Below are 23638 nucleotides of genomic sequence, written 5' to 3'. Positions count from 1 at the left end.
AAATGCGTTGCAAATAAATCAAACTTACATTCTGTTTATTTAGAGTAGATCATTTTCATTTCAAGTAGAGTATATCCTGTGTTTTAAAATTGGCTGAAAAAAAATTTAAACAACTTTAATTTAAAACTATTTAAATAAAACATTAGAAAGCATTTCAAAAATATGAGTTTAAAATTTATACATATTCCAAATAGTCTAGTTTAGTGTTTATAATTAGTTAGTATGTTACTAAAACAATTTAAACACTTTCTGAATTAAAAAGTTATATATAGTGAAAAAAAAAACTTTTATTTTTTTCCATAAAATTATTATGTTAAAGTCTTATTTCAAGCCGATTGAAAATTGTAAAACTTAATATTAAAAATAAACAGAACTAAAAATAATCAAGCTAACCTTGGAGCTTTGATAAACTTAAATTTGTATACATTTTAAATAAAACGTTTAATACTTTTAGATATATTTTGTCTAGTTAAAGATAAAGTAAATAGTTTTCTTTGTACAACTTAGTTGATTAATTTTTAAGAAGTATATAAAAATATTAACAAGGCATGATTGTGAATAAAAAAACAACGTGAAAAGATTTAAAAATAAAACTTTAAATCTTAAATTTCTCAAATTGACAAATAATTATACCTTTTTAACAAAAACAGTTCAGGAGAATTATTGCAATTATGACGTAAAAAGTAACCAAAATGAAAACCACAGAACAATTTACTAAATAACAGGTTATCAAACTTAGTATTAGCTTGTTTTGTATTGCGATTTTGTGTTAAATGATACGTTACATAATTGCTAAAATGATCTCATGAGCAGTTTTTGATTTATTTTGAAATTACGTATAATTTTAAACGATTTTAAAAGTTGTTTTACTAAAACAGGCTTAAAAAGCTTTAAAAGTGTTTAATAGAAGTTTTTTACAAGTAAATTTTGAAAATAAGTTAAGCTGTTTAAATGTTGAAATTTTAATATTTCTGTTAAATAAAACTGTTCTACTTAAGCAGTAAAAACAGTTTTGAGCATCTTTAGTTATCTAGTTATACAACTTTACATTAAATACTCTCAGCTGAGTTTTTGTTGGACAAAAATTTGAAATATAAAAACTTAACCGTTAACTAGTTTTTTTTTCAGTTTAAAAAACATAGTGAATAAATATAGTTTTGTTATTTAAATTTTGATACCGTTTTATCTTTAACTATTAATCAAAAACTAAAAATTAAAAAAATAAAATTTCAAAAATAAAGGCCTAGTAAATATGTTAGAAGTCAATAAAACAAACTAGATATCTTTGTACAATCTTTATTGAAACTTTTTTTCAACTGTTTCAAGTTTTAACTCGAATACCTTTTCAAAATATAAACTACTTGATTTTCTTATAAAATAATCAACTTATATTTTATATTTATGATCTCCTGTAAGAGTCAATGTTAGTTAATTTTTCTAAATGTGTGAGTTTTTAATCAGTAGCTTAACATAGATGCAAAATTTATACCTTACAATTTTAAAAATAGGGTTGATATAAACCAACTGTTAGACAAACTTTTAGAACAAAATACAGTGTTGTTTATTGAACGAGAAAAATAAAAGCGTTCAAAATATTTGGACCTAGGACCTTGTGCACTAAGAACCAGGGACGTAGCTAGCTCAAAAAAGTTACGAATCTGAAAAAACTAAAACATCTGAAATTACGCGTGATATCGTCCTAGCTGGAACACAGCAATTTAAAATACGTCTAATGTTATTGAATTTAATATGAAAATATGCAGTTATGTTAATACTTCAAAAATGAAATGTTGAAGTTTGGGTGATAACTGTATACAAAGCATTTCATTTGCTCAACACCCCCTATGACTCTTTATATGTTGCCACTTGTGTAAACCCATAAAACTTTCATTGAAAATAAGTATAAGAAAATCACAGTTTAACTTAAAAACATTTATATTGTTTTCAAAATCAAATATTTAACGTAGTCAATAGAAACAACATTAAATTATGCAAACTTTTGTAACATAAAATTGTATGACTTTGGTTTTTTAAGTAAAAGCTACAGCTTCCATTAGAATCATTTTTGCAAACGAGCGTGAACTTTTGGCTTGAATGGCTTTTTTTGTAATTTTTTTTAACCAAACTTTAAAACTAATTATTTTCAAATTCTTTAATGCTAACTTAATTTTTTTTTCTTATTCTAAAGAACGTTCTTTTGCTTTGCTTTTCATATAATTTCCATCAAATTGGGGTTTGAATTTTGTAGTGGGGCCCCTTTAAAAATTTTGAGTTTTTTCAATTTTTTTTAATTTTACAAGTTTTTCTCTGAAAATTATATTTTTTTATTTATTATCTTTTTTTAAACATAGTTATTTAAGTAAGTTTAAACTTCTAATTTTTTTTTATTCTATTTTTTTTATATATACCATGAGCTTAATTAAATTTTTCAAAAAAATTCCATTTTGCACGATTTTTAGGTTTACAGAATTTTATGCAAAATTTAAAATTTTTTTAATAATTTTTATTTTTAACAGACTTGTATAATTAAGTATCATGATGTAATTATATTTTTTTCCAATTAATTATTTTTTTTAAATATATGACCCATACAAGTTTTACCTAATTTCTTAACAAAGCTATTTGAGTGATTTCTTGCTCAAGTGCTAACAGTTTAGGTAAAGCTTGTATGGGTCATATATTTAAAAAACAATAATTAGTTAAGAAAAATATAATTAAATTATGAAAATTAACTATATAAGTCTGTTAAAAATAAAAATTATTAAAAAAATTTTAAATTTTGCATAAAATTCTGTAAACCTAAAAATCGTGCAAAATGGAATTTTTTTGAAAAATTTAATTAAGCTCATGGTATATATAAAAAAAAATAGAATAAAAAAAAAATTACAAGTTTAAACTTACTTAAATAACTATGTTAAAAAAAAAAAAAAGATAATAAATAAAAAAATATAATTTTCAGAGAAAAACTTGTAAAATTCTGTAAACCTAAAAAACTAAAATCGTGCAAAATTGGAATTTTTCTGAAAATTTTATTTAGGCTTATGGTATATAAAAAAAAAATTGGAATAAAAAAATTAATTACAAGTTTAAACTTAGTTAAATAACTATGTTAACAAAAAAAAATATTGTTTTTAGAGAAAAACTAGTAAAATTAAAAAAATAGAAAAAACTCAAAAATTTTAAAGGGGCCCCACTACAAAAGTCAAACCCCAATTTGATAGAAATTATATGAAAAGCAAAGCAAAAGAACGTTCTTTAGAATAAAAAAAAAGTTTTAAGTTAGCATTAAAGAATTTGAAAATAATTGGTTTTAAAGTTTGGTTTAAAAAAATTATAAAATAAGCCATTCAAGCCAAAAGTTCACGCTCGTATTTTGCAATGCAGCTTTTTGACAAATTAAATTTTTAATTTAAATTTTAATGTATACAATTTAGATGTATTTAATTCGTTTAATTTTTACGACACTAAAAATGCTAAGGAGTACATATATGTCAAAATTATCTCTCAGGAGTGCATAATTAAGTATAAATGAATAGTAAAAGCTAAGAAAGCAGAGTCTTTTCAAGCTTAAACAAAAGCAAGTTTTTTCGTACATAGGTAAACATGTGGTTAGCAGAAACGTACCAAGCTACGTGCCTACTACCTACCTGCCTACCTTTCGGTTACCTTTTAACGTCTTGTCCGGGACAAAACTTAAAAGTAAAGTTTTACTTTTCCATCTTCGTTCTACCCAATCCTAACAAACAATAAGAAAAAGAAATTATTAATATCATCTAACGAAAAAAAAGAATGTAGTTTTTAGATAGAATAATTTTTCTTAACTAGAACTTTCTTTCTCATTTTAATGATTATTATAATTGTTGAACTTCTAAATATTATATACTTAAAAATTATAGTTTATATTATTTTAAAGAAACTTATTTCAAACAAAAGGAACAACAACTGTTTAAGTTTTAATTAAAAAAAAACTTTTTAAGTTAATGTAAGTAAATCTAAATTTAATAATGAAACTGTCAAAAATACTTATTGTTTTCAAAGCAAATATAACTAGACTATTTTTTTACTTTAGACTCATGGTTCCTTAATATATATATATATAATAATTATATGTTTATAATAATATATATATATATATATATATACTAAGGAACCATGAGTCTAAAGTAAAAAAAAAGTCTAATTTAGCATTTATTTATGTTTTAATTCACAATATAAACAATAAACTGCTGCATCACATGTTAAAAATTTTCCTTATGAAATTTATTATTTAGTTCCAAAACTATATAACTACAATATGTTTTAAAAAGACACTGTGTTAATCACAAGTTGATCTTTTTAATATGTCTTCATCTTATTCAAACGAAACTTTTTACAAATTTATAAAATTTAAGTTTGTAGCATTGTGGACCAGCAACTTAAAATGTAAAAATTGTCAATTGTAACTTTGATGCGATAACTAATGACCGAGAGTCTATATCTCATTATCACTTATTCATATTGGACTTGATACAAATCAAATTGAGAAACACACTAAATAGTTGTTAGTGAAATATAGCGATTAATTGAAATCAATTAACTGAAAAGTCCAAGAAAAAATAAATTAGAAACAAAACATCAATAGTTAAAATTGAAATACCAAAGTTACCTTAAAACGTTCGCTGGAGTCATAAGCTGTAAGAACTAATAAATCGACACTACTTCATGTTTTTACAAATAGTAGTTGAACTTTAGAGAAGAAATTTACAAACATATAGTGTTATTAACATTTTGTTTGTTTATTGTCCAACACTGAGCCTTGTACAAAGAAAAATAATTAGACCTGTTAAACTAAAAGACACACAGAAAGAGGAAAACAAATCATAAAAGATTCATTTTACAAACAATTTATAAAACGTAAGGTAAAAACATTTTACTAACGAATAACCGAAAACATAATACTGGAGGGCACATGTTATACAAAAATATAGTATAAGACACTAAGTTCGGATGCATCGAAGTTTATTTTGTATAATAAACTTAACTTAGCAAAAATGAAAACCTAAATAAAATTATAAATATAGCATTATAAATAAAATATACTATGTGAATCAGTACAGACAATAGAAACGTACATCAAAACTTTAACTTTTGTAATGATCAGTAACAAAATATATGATCCAAAGTCAAAAAAGAACATTAATAAAACAATTTCATAAACGATTATTTTGAAGTATCCTTAACAAATGTATATAAATATATATATATATATATATATATATATCCTTAACAAATGTATATATATATATATTTTTTGAAGCATTTTATAGTCAATTAACTGTTGTTTTCGTTAATTTTAGTTGTTTGATTAGTTAGAAGGTAGATCGATTTTTGTACTGAATATTTGTAATGTACAATATTACGTCATACTGTTTTTTGTTTTTTTGCATAACTTTCATAACTTCTTTGCTTAGTACAGTGCTTTTCTTTTTGAATTTAACTGGCTGATGATCAAAGCTTTATGAAAAATTAAAGCTTTTTGAAACATATGTTCCAGAATTTTTAAAATCGCCATTTGAATAAATTATTTAAAAGCCCTTCAAGTGGGCTCAGTTGAAAGTGTTTAAGTTTAAACATTAACCTTATTTTATATATATATATATATATAATTTATTGAAATGGCGATTTTAAAAATTCTGGAACATATGTTTCATGAAGACAAAAAAGATTGTCTCTAATCTTCAGCCAGTTCAAATATAAAATAAAAAGAACTTTGGTAGACAAAGATGCAAAAAATTACAAATAAACAAAAACAATATGACGTAAGAATTAAACATTGTACATTACAAATATTTATTTTAAATTTGAACTGGCTGAAAATTAGAGATAATCTTTTATGTCTTTATGAAACTTATGTTCCAGAATTTTTTAAATCGCTATTTCAATAAATTATTTAAAAGCCCTTCAAGTGGGCTCAGTAGAAGGTGTTTAAGTTTGAACATTAACCTTATTTATATATATATATATATATATACATTTGTTAAGGATACTTCAAAATAATTTATCGCTTTTAGGGGAAAGGTGTTGCTTACAAATTTAATAACTGATTTAGAAACTGAAATGTAACAAAACAATTTGCTTATAAACACTACTAGTAAATACTTTATTTGAATAAAATCTTGAAAAATTTATTTAAAGTTTATAACTCTTTCGCATGAAACTATTTCATTCAAGAGCTTGTTCTACAAGTTTGTAGAGCAAAAAATAAAAAGAATCAATTTGAATATAACTAATAAAATGACTACTGCATGTAAACTATCTTTTATAATTTTTGAACTAATAGGTTTGTTCGTAAGTCTAACAATACTTTTTTTATTAATTGCACTTTTACCCTTGACTAGCTTAAAATAAGCAATAAGATCAAGCTCAAGTATTCTTTATATTAATGAGAGTTAATAACAACTTTTGTAAGTTTATCCAGGTAAAAAGTATAACGAATATTTCAGCAGTTAAATACTAGTCGTGAATATTTTCTTTAAACTGGTTCCAGATGTTTTTTAGGTATGAAAATTATATTGGCGTGTTGTATTCTAATCAAAAACGAATATATACTAATATAAACTTTCAAAGTGGTAATATAACTAGTATGAAAATTTTACTAACACTTGGAAATTATATAGTATATGCAAGTTTCTAAATGCAATTAGTTAATGATACCGTTTGTAATTTCCAGTTATAAAGATTTTTGGTTAAAGGTAAACTTGTGTTATCTACCTTAAATTCAGTAGAACTATATACATTTTAAAAAGTATTAAGAACTTTCAGTTACTAGAATTGATGCTTAATGTTTTATATTTTAGCCATTAGTACATCTTCATTATCCTAATTATTTATTTCTTAATAGTTTAGTGTATTTAAAATAAAGTTATTTGTTTATTCTATTTTCCTGGTAAATTTGACTCTTTCAAAACAAAGGAGAAAAAACCATACTGATACACAAGTTTAATTTTTTTATAATGCGCAAAACATGCTTACAAAGTAATTTGTCAACTATCAAAGACATTTAGATTATCAATTTTAAGTCAATTGCTTTGTCAATGACGCTTAAAATTAAATTTCTCAATTTAAAATTTCTTACGGGCAATTATCAGTATACTTCAAAATTAAAAAATCTATTGAATTATCTTAAATCTTTTGCGAGTGGCCTACTTTGAGTAACTTTTGAGTATAAACTTGTGGTTATTCAAGGCAATTTTATTATGGATTTTTTTCATGTTTTATTTTTTAATATGTTTATTTTTGAAAGTTAATTTTGCAAACAATTTAACAAAAAATAGCTCATCAGTACAAATAAATCTGAAAAAAAAAACAAATTGAAGTAAATAGTACAACATTGTTGAACAACTCGGTTTTATTTTTACTGATGAGCTCTTTTATTGAAACATTGTTCATAAAGCAAAGTTTAGAAAAAAAAAACAATTTTTCCGCTGAAGTTGAGAACGTTATTTGTGAATTAAAATTTATTATCTTAATCTACATTTATCTATTGAAAAAATAACATAAAACAATGACAATTAAATTCAATTATTTTAAATATTTACTAACTCAACGAAAATTGAGTACAATGTTTAATTCTAATTAGGTCAAATTTGTTTGTAATTAAAAAATAAGTTTGGTATGACCCGGACTAGCGGTTTTCCACATCAAGCAATTTTTTCTAAATGTATTTTTTATTAATACGTTTATAAATAATACGCATTGCTGGTTTTAGTTGATGGCGGTCCTATTATTGTTAATCAACAAAATTTTGACTGCTATGGAAAAACATCTCAAGATTGATATCCACTCACTTGTATTCTTATAAAAAGTTTAATAGTGAAAGTAAAGAGTGTAAAAACGTATTAGCTAAAACGAATAGCAAAAAATAGTCATGTCAATATTAAAAAGACTTAAAACTAAGATGTAGTTCAAACACTATGAAAGTAGTTACAAAATATTTTCATTTTTTTAAGATACCACAAAATGCATCTGATATTTATATATAAATATTGGCTGGGTAGCGTAGAGGTGCTAGTGATGATGGTTTTACATTGAGAAGTTTAAAAGTTGAACGTTGTAAGATTGAAACTGCTAATCAACACATAGACAAAAAAATATTAAAATAATCATCATAAGACTTGCAAATTTTTAAACTAGTCAAAATATAAAACACTGCTAAACTATCTAAATACATCTTAAAAATTCTAATTCTTTAATAAAACAATTTAGTACAAACTTTTGAAAATTATTTTAAAACTTTACCCTTTAAACGCAACTCTTATAAAAAATAGTTAAGCAATTTAAAAAAAATAATCTAATAACATACTTATAAAGATGGTATAAATCAGTAATTTATTTAAATATAGTTGAAGTGTGAGTGTTTATTAAACAAACTGATATATTCTAAATAAATCTAATAATAACTTTAACATAAGATCACGAAAAAAACAGTATCACTTGTTATTTTATTGATTATAAACCGTTAACATTATACACAATAACTCGTTTTAAGATTCAAAGTAGAATAAAACTTTTCTTAAAGATTTACTACAGTTATGTCATATATATGATGCATCATAAACAAGTTTGTAAACTATTAAAAGCAGCTGTATATTATCGAAACATAAAACTAATGGTATTAATTTTACACAGATTTCCCTTTTTTGAAAATTTAATTTTAACTATTTCTCTTCGTCTATATATTATTTAAGTTTTTTTTTTACCTATTTGCAATTTGAAAAAAAACACAATCAGTTTTATATTTTCTATAAATACTGTTAAATTATACATGTTAATAACTTAATTGTAATGAAATTTCAAAGAAAAAATTCAAAGAAACTTAATTTTGACGATAAAAATAAATTAAAAAACAAAATCTGACAGAAAAAAGACATTGTATCAATTAAGCACCGATTGGCAAGATCAAATATAAAAATAAGACCACATACTTTATTAAATATATTTTTCATTGATTTTAAAATAAAAATAGCTAAACAAAATCAAAAAAAAAAATCTGCTTTTTTTTATTGGAATGAATGAGCATAAAATAGTTTAGCAGATATTTCTTAAAGACTTTGAACTGTTTACTAATTTAACTTAATAAAATTTATAAACTTAAATTAAATTATTAATGAAAAAATACAATAAAAATAAGAGTCAAAATAGATAAAACAAAACTCATAAGTGCCATGATTTATTGTTCGACATATCTATTGGCTCATCGAGAGTTTGTAGGTCATCTGAAAATAAAGAGTTCAATCGACTTATACATAAACGCTTAATATGATTTATCTATAAATACTTGTTTGTATCTGGTTTTATCTGTACAATGTTTGTATAATTAGCACATATTGCTTTAAAATGAATTTACTCTAAAAATTTATGAAGATAAACTACCAAAATTAATCGCCGAATAAAGTTATAGTTGCCCCCAGACCTTAACTATAATAGATTTCCTAATTAACAACTAAATAACGCAAAAATACGACAAATAATTTGTGTTGAGATCTCAGAAAATAAACAAAACATCAAAGAGTTTGCAAAACAGAATACATTTTTTATTTTGCATTTACACATATTTTAATTTTTTTGAAACTAAATAAAACCTATTAGTTTATGTTATCACATCAACTAATTTAAATACACTATTTTTTAATACAATAATCTTTCTATTGGTTTAAAAAGTCGCTATCAACGCAACAGAAAAGTATATGCAGACAATTTTTTAAAAACTGTGACAAAAGCATCTAACAAGTTTGTTTAAAGATTTTTTTTGCTGTCACAAAAGTTAACAGGGATACTTTCATTCATTATTTCCTCACCATCAATAAGAATAAAGACAACTGTACACTTCAATTTTATTCAAACTTCCATAAACAAGAAGAGTATTTAGGATATAATATTTAGTACAAGAACATTGGGAGCTTGTTCTACAAACAGACCGAGAGATATGTATGAAAAGCTAGGAGACAAGTAGTTGAATTCTAATATAACTTTGAATTAAATTTTGTTCTAACCAATTTACAGTTTAACAAAATTAAGGCTTTGTATACAAAACCTTAACAGTCTCTTCAATAAGTGCATAAAATATTATTTAGTAGGACTGTCATTTTTTGTGCAAGAATTCTTTTTCTAAAGCTGAAAATTCACGCTGTAAGTATTTATGAAAGAGATGTTTGTCGCTAAATAATTTATATCTATGGAATTTTTTCTTAAAACAACGCTTTACAAACACATTTTAACCGTGGTTCATGAAAAACATTTTGTCCCTAATAGGCATGTGTGTTCTATATGTTAATCAAGTATACTTGTTTCGCACTTTTTAAACAAAAGTAATTAAACAAGTATTAGTAAAAAGAACATTTATTTTTTGATACTGTGTTATAGTATTAGTTTAAATATAAAACTTAAAACAAATTCTAGTTGTAGTGCTAGTATATTTTATTTAATAGTAATCGACTGTTTTTAAATTTCTTAAAAATTTAAGCATAACTGTGTCTTACCTCGCAACCATAAGTTATATATTTGACAACTATTGACGAAAAACTTTAAAAATCAAAAAATGTTATAACCAACTTCAAAAATTTAATACATGCATAGACAGTGTCTGTGTATTAGAAAATGTAAGGTAATAAAAGATAACAGACACATAAAAAAACTTGTTAGTAAAATTTTAAATTTAATTACATCTATTCAATTTGAAAAACAATACGACGTGGACACCAAAGTGTTCGAGTTTTCTAAAAAACTTAAAAGCACCTCTAAATCAAAACCACTTCAACTCACCTTCCGAGCAAACAACTTCAACGACGGTCTTGTGGTCGTCTTTCTGCATGGGCTCCATCTGCCCGTAGTAATCCTCCATCATCACTCCGTGGTGATCCTCCTGAGTGCGGATCCGCTTCGTGCTCAACCCTCCGTCGCCGTCTTCGCCTTTTCTCTGACATAAAAAACGAACAACGTAATTTAATTATTTGTTATTGTTACTATTATTAATAGTTAAACTTAGAACTTGTTATTAAGTTGTAAGACTGAAAGTTTTACAAACTTTTCATTCAAAAATTATGTCTCTTAACTAAATTTAAAAAGAATTTATAAAAGTACTCAATCAACCATTAATTTATAAAAAATCTTTTAAAAGTTAAATGCGACTCAAAATAAAATTTTGCAAAATTTCCAATACCCTATAAATAACTGAAATATATAAAAACTTGTTAAGAAAGTAATGGTATTGATGGAACTCTTCATTTGCATAATTAAAATAATTGCAACCTCATATTCGAAGTTAGGACTACACAGTGTTAATCACAGGATTAATTAAGTATCTTTTTTTCAGGTAATTGAAAGTACAAGTTCTTTGTCCGTTTTTAGTATTAAGTTAATTTAAGATGAAAAATGTCTTAAATAGTAAAAAAATGTTAAAAAGATACTGACACGCTACTTTTAATGTGTTTTATAATAAATAAATTTATAAGTAGCATAAAAAAACATTGTATGTGATAGATTTTTCGTATTTAATTTAATTGTAACTATTTTCAGTAAAAGTTGTTTAAAGTTTAAGGTTTTTCAAGGATTTTAGGTTTTTTGGCAACCCTAAATGAAACAAAAAAAAAATTACAATGTAACCAATTATAATAACATTTTATACACTTAAAGTTATATGTTTATATACTTTTTTTTAAGCTACAACTAGCGAAATTTCTAAAGACCATACCTGATAAAGATACTGTAGCAAATACTAAATACAGACTTAACTACGTAAACAATTTATCATAAAACAAGTTTTTTCATTAAAAATTGCTACAAAAAGTTCATAATTCAAAATGTAAAAAGTAGTTACTCTATTTAAATGTTGGTTGTTGGTAAAATACTCATCAAACTTGTGGTTGTTTTCCGAACTTGATGAATGATTTAGGTTAAGATTTAAATCACTTCGTTCAGAATTTGTCTCCGCCTCCAATGTTATTAAGTCCGTTGATTCTATATTGTAACAATTTAAAAAATATATAAATATTATAATATTTTGTTTACCACATTAAATATTTTTTAACTTTTACTGAATAAAATCAAACGCATACTTTTAGTTTGATGAAGGTTTTTTAATAAAATAACATTAGGTAAATTGAATGTACTTTAAACTCTTTGGTAATCTATAAGTAGTTTATTGGTAAATGTTTTGTGAAAACTATTAAAAGTGTACTTTAATTAAAAATCATTAGTTAAGAAAATTTACTGTCTCAATTATGAAAAATTTGCTGTAGTTAAGTAGTATCAAAAAAACTATTTCAAACAAACTTAGAGTAAATAATAGACCTAAAAATAACTACTCAGTATTTATGTTATGAAGTATTGAATATTTTCTATTTTAGTTTAAATTGTTGGATAAACTCATTTATATTGATTAAAAAAAAGTATAATTAAAAAAAATGTTTGACTTACTAGTTCTAAAATTTAATTGTAGTAAATTTTAAAGTAAAAATCACTGAAGCAACAGAAATATAACAACTTGTCAATAGTCTTAATTATGTTCAAAATTTTTTATTTATATAGGTATAAAATTAACTGTTATTTAGGTATAAAACACACAACAACAATCAGTTCATTTGAAGAAATGCAACTCTTTGTAAAAAAAAACAGTGTGACAATCTAAAAAATTTACTACTTCTTCATGATCACTTTTACGTTATAAATTTTTTAGAACAACTACTAAACACATCGAACCATCAATGGGGTGGAGAACTTGGTATTGAGTGCTTCCGTCAACATCATCGTTGTTGTATTCGTCCATGTACTGATTTTCATCTGCGCTGTCCTCATACTAGTAAACACTTCATTATAACTTGATATTTAAACAAGTATTGTAAATGGTTTTTTAATTTACTTATTTGTGGTGTACGACTCGATGACCAAGAGGCCTTCTTGTACGCCAAGGTCCTAAGACCAAAATTATTTTTGAACATTTTCGTTATTTCTTATAGTTTATTATAAAAGATATTTACATTTGGCAAGGGTTTAGATCAAATTTTTAAGTACTTACCACGTAAGTGAGGTTGTCGTTGTTGAACACCAAATTGATTGTGTCCTGGGAGTTGACGTATTCATTGGTGGCTTTTCTTCGATTGAATCTTGTGCTGAAAAGTAGCAATTGTAAGAACATACTTACAAAATTTTAAAAACACCCCATGCAGATAACATTTTTGTAAAAAACTTAAAAATTTGTAATTTTTTCAGAAACCTGCTTTTGGAGCCTGTTGACTCGGGCAACATGTTTAGGAGATGGTCTTTTCCGAAACTTTTATAACAACTTATCACGATTGACCTTAAGGCGTCAGACCACGAAGCCTAAATAACCACAAAAAAAAAACAAGTTTATTGATAAAAATTTTGAAAGATATGTTTTAAGGTTTAAACTAATACAAGTTAATCTAAATAATATACTCTATTTTTAATCTTTTACTAAAAAAGCTTTAAAATAAAAAATTATTTATATGTATAAATAGATTTTTTTCTTAATAATTTTTACATGTCGAGAGTATAGGCTTTATAATATTCAAATGATTCTCAAAGTCCTAACCATCATTAATAAAGTGTTTAAAGTACAAAAAATACATAGTTAAGAATGATAACAGCCTAATTTGTAATCAAATACAAACCAAAATTAACAAAAACCTTGGATTTTAAATGGTCGCTTCTAGTGTCCTTTCTTATATTGGCCCAGGGCACGTCGTTGGGCCACCAGTCCGGCTTCATTTCCGATCTGTTCCAGCCAGGTTTGCCTCGCAGTGTGACCAACTTCAACATGTGAGGAATAAAATTTCGCAGCTGCGCCTGAAACAAATAATTTAAAGTAATATTTTTATACAAAGTGAAATTTGATTGGTTATTTGACTACATTTATGACTTTCATGAAATGTTTTACTTCTACTTAAATAAGAATCAAATTTTATTAATCAAATGAATATATTGCTTAAGTTGTTTAAACGAGTGAAACATAGTCTTCGTAAAAAAAAAAATTTGAAAAAATATTTTTTATATAAAAATAAATTGAATTATAAAATATTTAGTGGCAAAAACTTCAAAAAAAATTTTTTTTTTGAAAAACAATACACTTTTCTTTAAATTACATTAACACCCATAAGGTAAGACTTTATATATTTGAAAAACTAAAAATTTGAAGATAAATGGTTAAAATTTTATAGAAACATAAATTTTATTATGAAAGTTTATTTTAGCCTTTTAATTTAAACTTTTCATACGAAATCTAATGACATCAACAACTTCGATTCCTTATATCTAAAATATTAGATTGAATTGTGAAATGTATCTGGTGTTCAAATAAAAGTAAAGAAAACAAAACCAACATAAAAGTAAAAGTTCTTGAAAGCTTATACATGTAGTAAAAACAAGTCAAGAATATACTTTGTATTAGCAATACTGAAGAGATAACAATCTATATTTATTGTTTTATTAAAACATGGCTGTATAACAGAGCATTTTGTATTATAGAACAAGTTAAAGCTAACATTTTTAAGGTAATTAATTAATTTAGAAAATTAATACATTTCATAAATAAACTTTTTTAACTGAGCTTAATATTTAAAGTAAAAGTTGAACTTAACAGAAGCTTAATATTAATTAATATTTAATACTTTATGTTATACTTATAACTTAAATTTACCTGAAAACAGTAATATAATTATGTAAAACTAGTAACTTTAACATTTATTTCTAAAATTACAAAATTTAGAGGAGAAATAACTTAAGGTTACAGCGAGTCAATTTTTTTTAACAAAAATTAACATTATACCTTATATGAAAGCTATAACTATATTTTAAAAGATACTTGTCACAGAATTAAAAAAAAAACTAATGAGATATCGTCAGTTGTTTAAAGTTCAAATTCAAACCTAAGAGGAAAACATTTATAATTGCTGATTTACTCAAAACTTTGAATAATCTACTTAAAATCTATCTTCTCCTTCATTTTTAGGTCAATTAACCTCAAATTTTAAACAAATGTTTTCTGCATTAATAGAAAAAACCTTATTGTAACAATATCAAAAAAAATAAGTTTAAGACTAAAAACCAATTTTTTTATCTTTAAAAGAAAACATTTATATTCAAAATAAAAAAATTCCTACAACTTTACGGAGAAAGTTTCCAAACGATTGCTTAGAAACTGTAAGAAAAGATAGATTTTTGACGAGATAGTCTTTGTTTGTCTTTATAGTTTTGTCCTTCCATAAGAAACCTATTAAGCTGTCTGACTTTGTACTGTCATATCTCAAATATTAATATAAATTTTTTAAAACGGTAAAAAACAAATTTAAGCTAACTTAAAGATCTTCAAAATAAGACCAACATTTATAAAAATACCTTACCCCCACACAGCCTTAACCTTAAGTTTTTACGTATATAAGGTATGGTAAAATAAAAAAAATATATTTTTATTACTTTATTAGTGCTATCGAAAGAGAAAAAAAAGTAATATAACTTATTATGTCAAAAAAATAATGTTTAAAACTAGAAGCAAATATTTTTAACAAACATTATATAGATTTAACAAAAAAATCAACAACTTAAAACTACCTGACTCATGTCTTCAATGTTAGTAGGCAAACCTTCACTAAGCAGCCTTGGAAGTTTGATTTCATCTGAATCACTGTTTTCTATGTTTGGTTTCTCAGCAATTTTTTTGTTAAACAAAATGTCAAAATGCTGCTTTATCAAATCTTTGCATTCTTCAACCTATCATAAAATATTGAGCTCAACTTAAATTAAAATAACTGAGCAATATTCAAGTTGTAGAAAACGTAATAAAATAGATGAGTTAGTGTAAAACATAATACTATTATATTATTAAAACTAGCTTACAGCTTGTTTAAGTGGCTCGCTCCCAGAGATTTTAACCTGACCATTGTCTTTGCCTGTCGTAATGGTAATAACTGCAGCTTGCTGACCGCACCTTATTGCCATTTCTGTCATTACTTGCAACATTTTTCTAAAAACAAATATGAGAATAGTAAAAGTAACAACTAATATAAGTGAGGGAGAAAATAAATAGCTTTTTGAGTAATTTTTTTTTTCAAAATACAGTACGAACCTGAGTAGACGGTTTTTGTGGCGGTTTCTTGCAGTGGGACAAGTTTCAAATTTGTACTTTTGTTGAAAGTATGGATTTGAGTTCATTGCTGAAGCGGCAAGTTGCCCATTGTAGGTTCCACTGTCCAACAATGTAGTGCTGACTACTTCCTGTCATTGCAAAAACATTAGAAATTCAAAGTGGTAAAACATTATGTAAGAATACAGAACAATATATAACTGCAAAGTTAAGGTCATAGGGGTCCACCTTGTTTTAACAAAATATTTTCTAGAACTTCAACTTAGCTATCAAATACCTTCCACCATGTAACAAAATTAAAAGTAACCTTTGAGATAAAAAACATAAAAAAGGTAAGTTAAATAGATTCCATATGGATGGTCGTTGTCTAATAATTTTGTTCTTCAATACTTATAAATTCCAATTTGTTTTTTGTTTAAAAATACTAAACACAAGTTCATAAGCAATTTAGACCTCTGGCTCTTAATAAAAAAACAAGTTAGGTTTAAGTTAGTTTTTAAATTTTTAAAGAAAACTGACAATCAAAAAATTGGGGTCCATACACCTGTATTGAAAGCTTTTTATGTAAATGACTATATCTTAAAACCTAGTTGAATATTTTTACTAAAAAAACCTAGTGATAGTTTATACCAGGGATGTGGCTTGAACCAATATTCATTGCTTCAATTTAGTTACAAACTACTTATAGTTCACATTTTTTACTTTAGTAGGTTTAGCTATTTAAACCAACTAAAACTAACATCAAGATCTTTTTAAACTGAAAATATAAACCATAAATATTATTCAAAAAAATCTAATGCTGCAGATTCATTTTAGCAACATCTCTGGTTCATACTTTATAAGAATCAATATTATATTTTAAGTAAATGACTATTAACCCCCTCTAAGACCTTAAAATATGTTTCTAAAGACCTTAAAACTCTATTTTATTTTCAATTACCAAGCATAGTATTTTTTCATAAATAACATAGTGTTAGTTTTATTAGAATATCGTTCTAAGACTATAAGAAAAATGATAATTTACTCAGTAAGTTTGCTAAACCCTTTCTTAAAAAACAAAAAAAAATAATACTTAGCTTGATTTTTTACCTTGCAACAAGGCTAAAGTCATAACAAAAATAAAAATTAAAAGTAGTTTTTAAGTTTCAATAATTATAAGTTAAAGCATAGTTTCCCAATTTTTTTTTTCAGAAGGCCCCCTTTAAGAAATAGAAAAAAGCTATGACCCCCTCCAACAAGATTTCACAAAAAACTTCTCTTAAATGCACTTAAGATCTTTTTTGTTCTTTTCCATTAACTTTAGAATATCTAGTTTAATTTTCAAATTATGGCCACATTGCTCCCCCTTTTACAGCTTATTGCCATCTAAATTTTTGAAATGTTTCCATAATATCTAGTATAAGTTCCAAAATCACCCTTAAATACACCTAAGACCTTTTTTTGCTGTTCACCATCAACTCAAGAATAGAATATCTAGTATAAGTTTCAAATTATGGCCTCATGGCCCCTTTACTACTCATGCTAAATCCCCTTTTACTGCTTATGGCCCCCTAAATGTCTTTAAAGGCCCCCAATGAGACCATATGGCTTACTTTGGGAAACCCTGATTTAAAGTGTTGAAGATTTTATTTAGTACAAGGCACAACTTAGTAAAAACAAATAAATAATAACGTTTATAAATTTAATTGACTCTAGATAACAACTAAATTTTATATAGATATATAATTAGTTAATTTTGTAAATTTAAATTGCTTCAACATGGTAGCTTAAGTATAAATAAACATTACATTTATACAATTAATAAAATATTTCAAAATATAGTCAATTTTGTTAGAGTTATGTCAATTCAGCCCTAGGTAAGACTGTTTTTATTTTTAATAAATTTTATAGATATTTAAATTCTGATCAGATCTTAAATTTTAACAACTAGAGATACCAAAACTAAGAAATGCTACTAAAAAAGGTTAAAAACTAATTTAGTCATATGAAAACACTGCAATATGTCACAAATAAACAAAGCAAAAAATATAAAAAAATCTTCTTTTATGCAATTGAAAAAACTTAAAATTGAATTATGAAAAGTGATAAAAAGTTGTATTTAAAATAAATGTGAATTTAGTAGTGTTTTTTGCTTGTCTAGTTAAGCACCTTTGACAAAATTATAGAAATTTTTTAATTTTAAAACCAATATATCTCAAAAAAAAATTAAACTGAGTTAAAGTAAAAAAAATAGATTAAAAACCACAAGAACATATTATTAATTGCTTAATATCTACTAAAATAAAAAAAGCAAAACAAATATATTTAACATAAGAGAAAAAAAATCTTAATAAAAAAAACTAATTTAGTATAAATTTATTGAAACATTTAAAAAAACCATCTACAAACACCTTAAATCAAAACACAGTATATTATAATATTCCTTTTCAATTGAAAAATTCAATTATTTAAAAATAGTTAAATCTAAAACTTGAACAGATTTTAAGTAAATTAATTTCAACTTTTTTTTTTGCATTGTTTCTGAATCTTTGAAGGTATTAAGAAACTAAAGCATCGTAAATAATGCACTTAAAAAATCCTTAATATATTAATAAAATACAAACATTATGTACAAAATCGTTTTTACAATAACTATTATTAAACTTTTGATATTTGATAAACAAAAATTTGTGTGTAACTTAGATGAAGTCTTAAAACATAATTAAACACTTTTTGATTAGTTTTGAGAAATACTGATGAAAAATTACTAAATTATGTTCTGTTTTACACTAGACAGAGTTTAAAATATTTTTAGATGAGATTCAGTATGTCTTTTAAAATTTTATTCTATGATTAGACTAGGGGTAAACAACTTTTTTAGTCAAAGGGGTCAGATTTGCAAAAACTTACAAAAGTTATTCTAGAAATTCTTATAAGCACTTTAACATTGAAATTTTATTAGAAATTAATTTATCTTTTGATAAACACTTTAAAGTTTGTATTTATTTGAATTTTTTCACACGTCATAATTGAAACTTATTTTTAAACTGTTTACTAACCAATTTTTTTTTCAAATTCATTTAACATTTACCACTTGAAAAATGAAACTAGTACAGTTTTGAAAAACTTTTAAATAAAATAAAAAATAAAATGAGTAATATTTAATAATAATAATAACCCAAATAAACAGTATAGCAAGTAGTATATAAATACCCTTAAAAACCTTCTTATAATAGTACTTATAAAAACATCAGTTACGCTGTTACCAAAATTTATTTAACATTATAAATCAAACTTGTCTTGATATTTTCAGTACTTCATTTGTTGGGTAATTTTTAAATAATAATTTCAGATTGTTATTTTATAGTTAATATTTTTTAGAAATCTATATAAGAGCTAATTTAACTTTAAAAACTGTTTAATAAATTTAGTCCAATTTATTGGAAAACTATATAAATATTGCTACTTTTCAAAACTTTATGCAACATGATCATTTTTATTTATCAACGATATAAAATCATACATACATCAATTAAGCAAATACTCAAATTTAATTAACTTTGAAAACAAAACCTGTCTCGATATTTCCAGTACTTCGTTTGTTGGGTAATTACCACTATCATCTTCAACAACTTGCTGAGTAAATTCATCCATTCCTAGATCTATTTCATTGTGATTATTATGGTTCACATGTTCCAAATGCTGATAGTTACTACTTTTCATTTTTATTCTAGTGTCTAAAAATATTTGATTACTGCAGTTCAACACAGAAATAAAAATATTTATAAACATTATAAATATTAGAACATACATTTATAGAACATATTCAGGAAGTTTTTTTGTTTACAATTGATAACTTTAAGTGATGTTATGTATTTTAACCTATTCTATTAGTCTAAGACAGTATATTATAATGATATATGTACAACTAATAGTAAAAACCTATTAAAGTTTATCTCAAAGTTATTATTTCTACTATTATAAGATAAGTCCAAAACTGTGTTTAAAAGCAAGTAGTGTGCAGCTGAAAGACTAAAGGTTTTTTTCTACACCAATCCATTGACCATATTTGTGAGCTTTGCATTTTATTTCTTTGTTTTAAATAAGGTTATGATTGTTTTCTTTAAAAGAAAATTAAAGCCAAAGATCAAAACTAAATTTTAAATATTTTATAATTATATTCTATAGAACAACCCTTTTGATTTTTCTAGTGGTAAATTTTCATGTTTTTCTCCTTTATGCTTTACAATTTTAGTTATTTTTGTTTTCAATAAACATTTTTAGTAGTTTAAAAAAAAATCAGCTGGAAATTGAGCTAGAGCTTTAGTTACATACTGTCCTTTAGCTTTTAGTCTTAAAGCCCAGTATTAGTGTTTTTTTCAAAGCTGTTTAAAATAACTGGAAATATTTCCCTTAAGATTAAAGTTTAAGATAGTTTTCATAATAAAGTGTATAACATTTTAATAATTCTAAATAAATACTTATCTCTTACATACGGGTGGCTTCAGATTTCCACTACTTTTTTGAACTGCTTGAAAATCTGAAAATAACTTGCATACTTGCTGAGTCAGCATTTTTGTATACTATTTTTAATTTCAATAATAACATTTAATTTTCTGATTTTTTTTTTAATGTTTATGTAAGGTTGGTTAGGGCTAAGGGTATACATATTAAAAAAAAACTTAAAAAAACTTTAAAAATATTTTGCTGACTCAGCAAGTATGCAAATTATTTGCATGATTTTCAAGCAATTCAAAAACAGTAGTAGAAATTTGAAGCTACTTCTTACATACTTTTAAAGCAATTATTTTAATAGTAATAATAAAGTTTTAAATTCTTAAATTAGGGCTGAGCAACGTATTGAGTGAAAATTACGGGCCCGCCAATGTTTACAAAGTTTAAGTGGAATCTGGTCAACGGAGAACTAAACTGCGGTCAATAAGCATGTAAATCTAATCTACTTAGTTAAATTTCTAAACTAACATTGGATATTTTTGAATTGAAGAGCAAAAAAAGTTTTATACTAGGTACAACTTAGGTTTTAAACTTACACAATATTTTTTTAAGCCACGAAGAACTACTAGTTTATCAAATTTAATTGGGTAATTGAGTAACTTTTGTGAAAATAATGAAAATGAAATGTTTTCGCCTGCCATGGACTAAACTTTACAAAACCTGGCCTATCGACTAGAAACGATGCCTACTCCTAAACTAAAAAGTTTATTTATACTTTATTATATTTTGCTTTTTACATTTTTTCAAAACTATATACTACAATGTTCCTAAATTCTTTGCTACTTTTATTCTAAAAATAATCGACATTTTTAATATTGTCAAAACAGTGTATATAAAGCTGTTCAAAATTTATTCTTAGGTATTTATTTCCAAATATAAATGACACATAAAAATTGACAACCCTTTTTTTGACTTGCATTTATTTAAAAAAATAAATTAGGATTCACTTCATTTTTTTAAAGACCTATTACTGTTATAAACAATTGAAGGTTAGTTTTATATCAATTAAATTACTTTAAAACTAAAAAAAATCTAAGTTTTACAAAAGTATTTTTTTATTAACTAACAACTTTAGAATAACAAGAAAGTTCAATAGAGTTTTAAATTTATTTATAAAAAGAAACTAAAATATTTCTGAACTATTTATTGTTTTAAAAGATTAATCAAACCAATCTTAATAAAAGAAAAGCAATTATGTTAGCTAATTAACTTTTTAATTATACTTAGAATACGAAAGGTCAAAATGCTTTTAGTATTTTATTTATTTTCAAAAACATTTTTTATTTTAAATACTTTTATACCTTATATTATAACAAACAAAAGCTTAAACATTTGATTAGATAACTTTAAAAAAGTGTTTTACCGAGAAACTAGTTAACAAAATATTCTCTTGTTAAACAGAAAGTAAATGTTTAAAAAAGCCATAAATCTTGATGGTAGGAATTTCATTAAGTTTCTATTGTCGAAAGGAACTTCGTTGGTTTTAAGTACAACTTGCAACTTAAGATAAACATATTTTTTTGTTTTTTCAAAAGTCTTGTAAAACTAAAAGCTTTTAAAATCTTACTTTTGATTTTTTTTTAAAGTTAAACAGTCTTAATATTGATATACTTTTTTTTTAATTAACTATGACGTAGTTGTACAAAGTTATAAAAAAAAACATGGTAGTAAAACAAAAATTAATAACGATAATTCATTTAGTATATTGTTAGAAGGGCTATCTTTTCATTTCCAGAATTTTGCGTATTGAATTTCAGTTTTTCTTTTTCTATGAGCATTGATTCCAAACTATAAAGCTCACCTCAGGAACACCTTTTAAGGACTTTTAAATTATTATCGGTATTGGAGTATTGACAATGTATACAATGGTACAAGTGCTCAAAAGTATCACTGCGTTTGTCCTTTCCTTTGCGGTTAGCAACTCTTCTAAACAATGACGCGAGGTTTCCCCAACATAGGAGGTGCTCTGTTCTACATAGCAGGTATACTGATGTATGATGTTCGCATCAAAAGTTTCAGAACATTTGCTTTTAATGTTGAAGTATGCAGAAACTTTCTTGGTGGTATATGCTGGTGTTATTTTTATACTGTGTATTTCAAATACAGTTCTTATTTGTTTTTGAAATCTTAATGAGCCATTTCCTAAATAAATAGTTATAAAATACGAACTTCGTTTGATTTTAAAGTTTTTACCTGTATTTTTTTTTTGCTAAAAACATTAAAAGCAAGTGTTCTGAAATATATGATGTGAATGTCATATATCAGTGTCATGTATCAGTATTTTAAAGTCCTGTTCAAGACGTTAAAATGTATCCGAGGTGTGCGACTCGATAACCAAAACGTTCTTTGTGCACCAGGTCTTAGGACCAAATATTTTGAGCGTCTTTTTTTTGTCGTTCAATAAAGTATACCTGCTCTGTAGATCAGAGCTTCTCCTATATTGAGGAGACTTGCGTCATTGTTTAGAAACGTTATAGTTTTTTTATTATTCTAGTATGTCTTTTTAACTTTGTACAACTACGTCATAGTTAATTTAAAAATTTTTGTCTCAATATTAAAAGCAGTTAAAGATTTTTTTAACTTTAAAAAAGGATCCTAGATAAGATTCGAAAAGCTTTAGGTTTTAAATAACTTTTAAAAAATTAAAAAAACGTTTATGTTAAGTTGAAAGTGGTATGTACTTAAATTTATACCTAACCTATTTTCATTATTTTCGTTGAGAGGTTTAAATGTTATTATTAGAGGCGTTGAATGGAGCGTAAAAAAACTTATTATAAAACTATTAAAAGTTATTGTTTTATTAAATAAACTTTTACTTACAATCAAATTGTTTCTAGTTTTAGTATTTTTATCTAACTGAACTATTTTTTAAGGGTATACTATCAAAATCCACCCGATTTTTTATTTTTATTTATTTACTAATTAATTTTATATATTTTTGCATTTTTTGAATCAATTTTTTATTTAGTTTTCACTATCACTGTTACTCCTAACCCTTACCCTCGATCG

The 23638-nt window shown here is 24.5% G+C and overlaps 1 protein-coding gene across 1 annotated transcript; it reads right to left on the bottom strand.

The window, feature by feature from the left end:
- Positions 1-8867: 8867 nt before the first annotated feature.
- LOC145829534 (DNA-binding protein Ewg-like) lies at positions 8868-19847 on the bottom strand. The gene is made up of 11 exons (XM_082937364.1): positions 19688-19847; positions 16118-16266; positions 15889-16015; positions 15604-15762; positions 13684-13842; positions 13250-13356; positions 13052-13145; positions 12736-12832; positions 11855-11994; positions 10801-10954; positions 8868-9254 (listed from the first exon to the last, which is right to left on the bottom strand). The coding sequence occupies exons 1-11, from the start codon at positions 19835-19837 to the stop codon at positions 9193-9195; spliced, it is 1398 nt and encodes a 465-aa protein (XP_082793490.1). The 5' UTR covers positions 19838-19847; the 3' UTR covers positions 8868-9192.
- Between the last annotated feature and the right edge of the window lie 3791 nt (positions 19848-23638).

Source organism: Thalia democratica, chromosome 2 (assembly GCF_965202585.1).
Source record: "Thalia democratica chromosome 2, ktThaDemo2.hap1.1, whole genome shotgun sequence".
NCBI lineage: Eukaryota > Metazoa > Chordata > Thaliacea > Salpida > Salpidae > Thalia > Thalia democratica.
This window is presented reverse-complemented; position numbering and strand designations above follow the sequence as displayed.